The sequence below is a fragment of the Schistocerca gregaria genome, chromosome X (assembly GCF_023897955.1).
Source record: "Schistocerca gregaria isolate iqSchGreg1 chromosome X, iqSchGreg1.2, whole genome shotgun sequence".
In the NCBI taxonomy this organism is placed as follows: Eukaryota; Metazoa; Arthropoda; class Insecta; order Orthoptera; family Acrididae; genus Schistocerca; species Schistocerca gregaria.
In genome coordinates, this window is record NC_064931.1 from 858,343,042 (window position 1) to 858,351,978 (window position 8,937).

An 8,937-nucleotide genomic window follows, 5' to 3' on the forward strand; every position below is an offset into this window, starting at 1 on the left:
CGTTTGACCACGATGGTACAGGGTAAGGTTATGCCTTAACGTCACGCCGGCAACAGGTCATTAGATACGGCGCACCATCTCAGATTGCGGAAGGATGAGGTGGGAAACCGGACTGTGCCATTTCACAAGAACTAAACTGACATTCGGTCACATTGTCTGATGGAAACCACAGAATAAATAAATTTGAACTGCCGTCCTCCTCGCTCGGTGTTCGTCCCATGCTCTATTCGTGAATGTCACAGGAAGAAACCTTAGTATACTATAGACTGAAAAGTACCATGCCACCTGACACTGTATAAAGATTTGCAGGGAGCAGATGGTGATGATTCCAGAATAAGGGGGTCCGTCGTTGCGCTACGTGAGCGTGGCACGTGTAGCGTAAGGGTCTGTTCTCAGTCTCCGTCATATGCTTTGCGCCCCGTAGTCTGTAGGCTGCTTCTAACCTGTTTCATGACTTCCGGATATTTAACCTAAAGTGAGATCCAAATTGCATCTTTGTAGCATTTCATAGCATTTCATTGTAAATTAGACCAAGAGACGACACACCGCTCATAACGAAGGAACGAACACGACCGAGTTGTTACGTGTCTAAAAATTTGTTTCGTTACCTTTACATCACATGCCTGCTCGAAGAACAGAGTAATCTTTTCCCACACAGACAGGACAATCCCGGGATACGACGCCCATTTCTGGTGGTTTCTCAGAAGTCATCTTTGTCAGCTGTGTGAAGTTTTAGGCTGATGGTCTCGCCTTTGCGCATGAATATCAACATGGTTCCGAGATTATTCTCCATCCACTCTCTTTGAAAACACAGCAAGAAGAAATTTACTTTACACAGAAATTAGTTCCTTCAGCTGAGATTTTGTGACTCATTGCTTTTAAAATGGCACCCTCCGTCTTCCTGGCTACCAGTGTTTGCTAGGAGTCTTGTAAAGCGCTCCCCATCAGTCAGGGCTCTCATTCGACTTTGCCATCACGGTTTGCGTCGCCATTACTCCGTCGGACTTGCCCTGAGTTATTCACTTCTGTCTTGTAAGGTTTCTACGTTTTCTGACAGTGGATGCACAGTGGCTACACGAGTCGTCCGCTGTACGAGATATTAGTCAGTTCGAGTTTGTCTGTAGTAGTTACTCGTCAAACTAATTGAAAAGGCCGAGTCGGGTGTTTTGGCCGGAAAGTATGAAAGACACGAAATAACTGACACCAGGAAAATTGTTTCGGCCTGTTAGAAATTATAAGTGACTCATAGCTATTCTGAAATACCAAACAATAATCGTGTTGGGAGATGGAATAATCGTCTCAACAGCAAAATTTTACTGCAGATTTTAGACATGTATTGCGGTTTCTAGCGGTATGAAACGTATTTGTTTTCGTCTGGATTCGTAAAATCATCTATAAGATTGTAATTTATTGTGTTCTTTGCTACTTTCTGTCAAAACATAATATACGATTTTATCGATTCAATTTAACCAGCCTTGACACATGATCTTGTTTTAGTAAGCATTGCTCGATAATGTTAAAAAATACTCAAGAAAGTTATGAATACGACACACGACGCTTTTTAGTTAATAAATAGTTCTATGATATATCACACTCCAGAAGTACCAAATTGTTGGAGAAACACTTTTTAATGAATTTAAAAATATTCCTGTTCGTGAAAATAGATTATGTGCTTCAATCAACCGTTTGCGAGCGTTTGAGAGCATAATACGCAGCGATATTGTCCAATTTCCCTTGTATAACAGCACAGTCGTCAATTACTCTGTTATGTTATTAGACTGTGTTTTATTTTTGTTGACGTATTCACCTGTTTTGGAGTATTGTCTCTGTCCTTTACACTAGAGACATCGATGGTATCTGCCAAACACTGCAAGATTTTCTTATCAAACTCTCCAAATTGTTCTTGCCATTTATTAGCTGAGACTAACAATTAAGTGGTTAGTTTTTTTAGTCTGGAAATCAGTATGAAATTCTCCACTTCTTTCCTAAACCGCCTGTTCTGCGTTCCTAGTACGATCACTCGTATGGCCTTTCGGTTTCTGTTTAGAAAGTCTCGTGCCTGGCTTGTAGAAACAGTTTTATACTTAATGTGAAGAACATACTACATTGCTGTCTTTATTTTCTTTGTAGTTCACAGTTTTCTCTAAAACAGCATTTAAAACTGTCTTGCCAATTATTCTTCCATTAGGTCTTTGGTAATATCTAGATACCCTCCGCCTTCCCCCCCCCCCCCCTCCTCCCACACGCTCCCGTTATATAAAACTAAAATACTTGAGATTCTACTCATGCTTAATAGATTTTCCAGAAGTTTCGCAGTACTTAAAGCACATGAAAAGCATTTATTTAAATGGAGCTTAGACACTGAAAAAGCAAACATAAATCATACAAAAATGTTACCTCACAAGCTATTAAGAATTTAGTAATGGCATATTTTCGAGCTAGCTACGCTTTTGCTGGTTATATGGAGGGAAAGGTGAGAAAGGTCTGGACCTACTAAGTTAATTTGAGAAGAAAGAATGAGGTACCGAGGTTAAACCCCACATTATAGGGTGAGTAAGCTCCTTTCGCAAAGTGATCACCCTCGTAATGGAGTCTCTTTCTAGTTACGGAGCAATTATGGGCTGTAGCGCTGGCGAGCAGTGAACCGTAAGCTGCTTAAGGACAAACAGCAGACCACTTTCTTCATTGAATAGAACCCGGCGTGGAAGCTACGCCACTAGCTGCTAGCTAGGACACTAACTCCTTCTAAGAGTCAACCTTCACGACTTCCATATTTCTCAAAATATAAACCAGTAGTAGTTCTGAATAGCATGCACGTTATACCTACGACGACAACCACCATAATTAGCGGTCTGCCATACAAATACTGTGGTACGTGTGCGTTACATGCGTCAGCTGCAACGAGTGTTCTTAACGCCCAAAAGTATGTGTTATCTGTTTCTTCTTGCGCAAAAAACTTCGTAATAGAACCTATCTACAAAGCAAAAGATCACAAACAAATCCTGCAAGTCGTTTCCCTTTGTTCGCTCTGTATAAAGTTTCTCGAGTGATACTGAAGCAATACATTATTTCTCGTGTGATTGGGGAAGAAGACGGAGTGAAAGTTGTCTGCAGGAATGAATGTGAACAGTAGCTGAGGTTTTGTTATAACTGAATAAAACTGGACAAGAAGGACAGTCTGATTCTTTTCTGCTCCCTAGTTTTATTAGGACTACCATTTACAACTTTTTTTTAAGACACTTACTCGATATCTCATATCCTTTCGTTGAGTATTCTAGAGAGTGTTCCTCAAAAAATTCAGTGAATGGGCTCAGAAAATAAAGGAAAGAAGAGTTAAAAACAAGATAACTTTACTGACCTTCAAAGTAATCAAATGGTTGAAATCGCTCTAAGCGCTATGAGACTTAACATCTGAGGTCATCAGTCCCCTAGACTTAGAACTACTTGAACCTAACTAACCTAAGGACATCACACACATCCATGCCCTAGGCAGGATTCGAACTTCCGACCGTAACAGCAGCGCGGTTCCGAACTCAAAGTAATCACCATTGGCTATAACACACTTCTGACATCGCTTGTAAAGCTGTTAGAAACTGTCTCCATACACATAGTGTGGAATTGCTCAAAGCACACCTGTCAAGCGTTGTTGGATACTCGCATCATTACAGGAGATGAAACCAGGTGCTACCAGTAAAAGTCCGTTGGCAAAATCAAAGACAGAGGATTTTAATCGCTACTTTCGACAGCAAGGGCGTGATCCATCACGAATTTCTAAACAAGGGAGGCGGGAACGGAGATGAACACGATGCCATTGAGTGTTGATTAGTTTCCGGGTAGCACCAGGTTTCATCTCCCGTGACAGTGGGCACCCAACGTGGTGCGCTGCTTCCAGCGATTCCAAGGGAAGCTTTTGCTGCCAGTATCTAACAGTTTTACAACCGATGTCAGAAATATATAGTAGCTAAAGGTGATTACCTCGAAGATCAGTAAAGGTATTTTGTTTATAAGTCTAGTTTCGATTATTTTTCGAGACCATTCACCGAACTTTCCAGACGCACCTTATGCAACACACAACAAAATTTAAGGATCATTTTTTTAAAAATCCGTAACTGTCTCCCATTCCGAAGTATAAGTTTGAAGTTTCGTCAAAGATGCCCATATGCTACTTCCATAATGGTGCAAAAGCGTAGTGCCTTGCGACATCAACCTCGGATTCGGTGACACTTGAAACAGCAAGGCGTCGATACACTCGAAAAAAAGACCACAGCTCAGACGTTTACGTGACGTATAAGGCGGGTTAATGATGTCGTATCGGCATCAAATTTCACCGCAACTCTGCCCAACCCCACCGCGCATGTATCAGTGATGGGAAGGTCTCTACAATGGAGGTCAGAACCGCGACACCCAGCGCTGAAATTACGCCTTTTTTGTATGGGTGGCCGCGGAAAACATTTCAGAGGCACCGCCGCTGACAATCGATACGAAAACACCTCAGGTGGTGGCATAAAGAACACTCGAGCGCCTAAGGGTTAGGCAACCCATTCGATACCCCTCAGGTGGTGTTTACCTGACGTCCGGCGCTACTAGAGCACCTGCACGGCAGAATGCATCTTGACATGTCCAAGTTCCCGACAGGTAAACACATAACGTGCTCAACTAAAATGCATAGGTGGCACCGAGTGTATAGGATGTTGCAGAACTGGACTGGATAGGTTGCAGATTCCCTCCCCCATCCCCCCCCCCCCCCCCTTCGATCATAGTAGAGCACGAAAAAGGAGGGAAGAGAAAGCGTAAAAACGTATTCCTGCTTGAGATCACGTTCCGATTTCGTGGAATGGTTTACAGCGGCCTCAGAGTGTTTCCACTCTGTATACTGCAGGAAAAATTGCAGTTGTAACTATACTCCAAAGACGACAGACCACGTTCGATGTGGATGTCCACACAGCGGGGCTGAAACGCCCATCGGGTGGCAGTAGTGTCGAACGTTGCGAACAACGTCGTCGTGTTGCTCCTCGCACCGCGAACCGTCGTTTCGAACCGCGAAATGTGTGGAAATCAACGCCCCAAGCGAAGGTGTGGTTTCATTGACGCCCTTTATGCCAATCTCTGAATTTTTGGGTCTGAAATGTTTTTCTGTGGCCACCTATAAGAAAACCGCGTGGTTTCAATGTTGGGTTTCGCGGATCTCCACCGTTGAGGTCAAGGCATGAGATAAATGCGGGTAAGAGGGAGCATAACGACATTCCCATGGTGTTACACGCGCATCGTGGCGTTGGCCAGAGTTGTGTTGAAATTTGGTACCAGTGTGACATCACGAATCCACCTTAAACGTCATACGAAATTCTAAGTTGTGGCCTTTTTCTCGCATGTGCCGACATCTCGCTGTTTGAAGCTTCGAGCCAGAGGGTGACGTCGCAGGGCACCAAGCTTTGCATCGTAACAGAGGAAGTTTGTAGGCATCTTTGAGCCAAATTTCAAACTTATGGGTTGGAATGGGAGGCAGTTAAGGGGTTTCGAAGACGTGAGCCTTTAATTTTGTTGCGCAGTGTATGCAGGTTTGCTGTCTCGCTTTGCCATCCGCATTCGCAGCACGAAAACAGTCTTCCTGCCTCTTTGCTTGGCTAGCATATCAGATTGAGTTACCCATCGTCACGCTATGCTCTGGAACAGCCTCGACAGTTACAAGCTATCATTTAGTAGTAAACAGTTCTGCTCAGGGGGAAGAAAGTTCCCGTAAATTGGTTGAAAAAGTATTGCCTACACTACAACGAACGATAAAGAATGGTAGCAGCCTGTAAGTCGTGGAACTTACTTCACTAATACTTAAAGCCCTTTTATCTGTATTTAATGCTGAATTCGTATCATAAACTATAAAAACTCGTTATTCGTTACGTACATAACGACACCGTAACAAACACTTTCATAATCAAGCGAGTAACACGACTAAAATAGAAGATTTTTTGTTTCTCTTTTTCAGTAGTTCCCCTTTTTGTAATTAATCACGAGAAAGTATGGGGCTCTGTATTGTTCTATTCAACTTGATTAATGAATACCATTAAGAAATTCATAATGTAACTGAGATCTGTGATTTGTTTTACGATCGCTACAATACATTCAAAGTTTTGTAATAAGCGTTAAAGTTTGCTGCCGATTATAAAACGTATCAAAAGCTTGAGTTTCTGAACATATCCGAGAATACGACGATACTGCTTGAGAGACGGCACGAATACGTCGAGGCGATGGTGGCTTTAAAACGGAGAGTGAGATATCCGTTTTAAGCGGTAGGGACGTAGTTAGGTTCCATTGATGGCAAATGTGGCGGCCGGCATACTTGCGAGCGTGGGAGTCCATTCATTGCAAGACGTACCAGCGCGGTTATGTGGCTCTCCGCAGCAGATAACACCTAACTTTGGCATTATTGAGTCTGTTCGTACGGCCAGTTAGCAAGCAAGGAACTAATTCACTGTCACGCGAAAGTTACAAGTCTACCTATTTTTCCCGAGACTTTTTATATCACTTCCTTCCGCATCACGTTTGTGAATGAATTTTGTTACTGCCGACGTTAATGTTTACGAAGTGGAAACCAGACGTGCTAGTACTTAATTACGGAAGACGCAAATTTAAGTCTCACGATGAAGTGATTATGCATAGATTACATCTGTTGTCCCAAAACCTCATTTTGAACTTTAAGGGAACTTTTGCCCATATTAGTCTCATAGTAATAGTACGGATCTGGCATGAAATTATGTTTGCAGTGAAAAACCGTTCTATTGATTAGGACTGGCAGGACCCTATCCGAATGATCAACGTAAAGGAAATATCGTCAAGCAGAGCGACAACCAATATGGACTGGTTGAATAAAATGCTTTCCTTACAGTATACACATCATATTGTTATTTTTACTTTGTCACAGACGTAATGTTACGTTTATTCTGTTATGATCCTTAAAAAGTGTTAGAATACTAAAAACCTTCCTGTAACGCTTGCTGCCCGAAAATACGCAACGAAATCCATACGAAACGTCAACAATTTTCTCGAAACATTATATCTGGGGTTTTCTTCTCCCAGTAAAATTAAAAAATCACAATGAAGGGTTAGCAGCTGTAGAAAACACCTGGGACGGGTATTGTGCTTTAGTATGTATATGCTTTGCGCACTTATAGTTGCAATAAATGATAACACCCAGAATGACAGAAATAAGTGCTTTATAAGCCACCCTTTTGTTGGAAATTGTGAAATCAGGGAGTCCGGATTTCAAATATTCCTTCGAACCGATCGAAATATAATTCACAAATGATCTGATGTTTATAGATAGCACGACCCACAACAGTGAAACAGGCGTTAGAATTACAAGGTTAGACACCCGCAAACGCGCCGTTTCTTTGTTGACTACCGACAGCAACTACTGTAGTCTTTACAAGACATCACGAGGCGTGCTATAAGTCGCAATAACTATGTCGCAAACCACAATCTGGAACAAAGGGCAGATAAATAATATATAACCTGTAAAGGGACCTGTAAGCAATATAGTTCCCTCCACGAACGAGGAGATACATTATTTGAAAGTTAAATGCATTTTACTGCAGATGGAGCATAGGTCGTTCAATATCGACACAAAGTTTAGAAAGAATAGTGTTAAAACGATAAGTGTTCGAGCAAGTAACAAATCTTTATGACATTAAAGCTGTGTCAGTAAAACGAAGAATTGTCTCTGGTTATTATTCATTCATCGAATTCTGACATGTAGACTATTTGCTATAGAAGTAAAGAAAAAATGAAATCGTCGAAAAGGCTGCTAGTCAAACAGTATTCAATATTTTGCAGGTTGCCTTTATCGTCGCGAAGTGTTTATAGCACGTCTGTTTCTCGATGCCGGTGTTTTGTAATACGCGGCATATTACGAATGCAGCTATTGTTGCTTCCGGCTTGTTCCTCACCAATCGCTACCTCGAAGTCGACATCCAGTTTCACTTTCAAAACAAAGCAGTCGCTTCCGAGAGAGTAGGGAGCACTAAAGGACAGTGTCCCGATTAGGAATTAGATTAGGGCGAGGATGCAAGCAGAGCGCGGCGAGTCGGCCGGCCTGTAAAATGGCCGCGGGTACTCACGTGCGGCGGCACGGCGAGGTCGAGGCCGCTGTCGGCGAGTTCGGCCTCGCGGCTCGACGCGGGCCCCATGGCACGCAGTGGCGCCGCCGACGACGCCGCCGCCGTTCTGCTGCCCGCGCCGCCGCCGCCGCCGCCGCCGCCGCCGCCGTCAATAGCCGTGCGCAGGCGCACACCGCGCCGCCGAGGGCCGCGCGCCCCTTCGGCCGGGTCCGCGTTCGATTCCCTAGTGCGACGCCTACAAGACGGCGGATATATTTAGTAGGGCAGGTGTTTGCGACGGTGTACAGTCCGCACTCTGTGACTTGCCTCGTCAGTGGTAGAAAGCTCCACAATCGAAATATCGATACAGTAAGTAGTGATGCCTCGGACGCACTCCCGATGACCGGCGGAATGACGCCGACGTTTTCTGTAACAACACTTTGCTTTTATGGAAACTTCTTCTGTCGAAAGGACGGGACTATAGCTATAAACATTGTTACTGGTTATCTATTCACGTTTGTTTAATACACTGATCAGCCACAACATTATGCAGAAGTTGGACCACTATGGAGTAAGGGGAGTACCTTGCAGTTGGTTCGCCTCTTGCTTTAAGAACAGAAAGCATAAGGTAACCCTCCGCAATATTCAGAGTGGTAGTGATCTTCAGTCGCAATTGGGCACTGTTAAGTGGGGCGTTCCCCAAGGGTCGGTGCTGGGGCCACTGCTGTTTCTTATTTATATAAATGATATGCCTTCTAGTATTACAGGTGATTCAAAAATGTTTCTGTTTTTGCTACTGACACCAGCTTGGTAGTGAAGGATCTTCTGTGTAGTATTGAAACATTATCAA

The 8,937-nt window shown here is 43.4% G+C and overlaps 1 protein-coding gene across 1 annotated transcript in view; it reads right to left on the minus strand.

The window, feature by feature from the left end:
• Positions 1 to 8,213, minus strand: part of LOC126297533 (monocarboxylate transporter 3) — a 772,480-nt gene extending 764,267 nt beyond the window's left edge. The window contains exon 1 of the mRNA XM_049988443.1: positions 8,109 to 8,213. Coding sequence (XP_049844400.1) covers positions 8,109 to 8,177 — 69 coding nt within the window. The 5' untranslated portion in view covers positions 8,178 to 8,213. The remainder of the gene's footprint in view (positions 1 to 8,108) is intronic.
• Between the last annotated feature and the right edge of the window lie 724 nt (positions 8,214 to 8,937).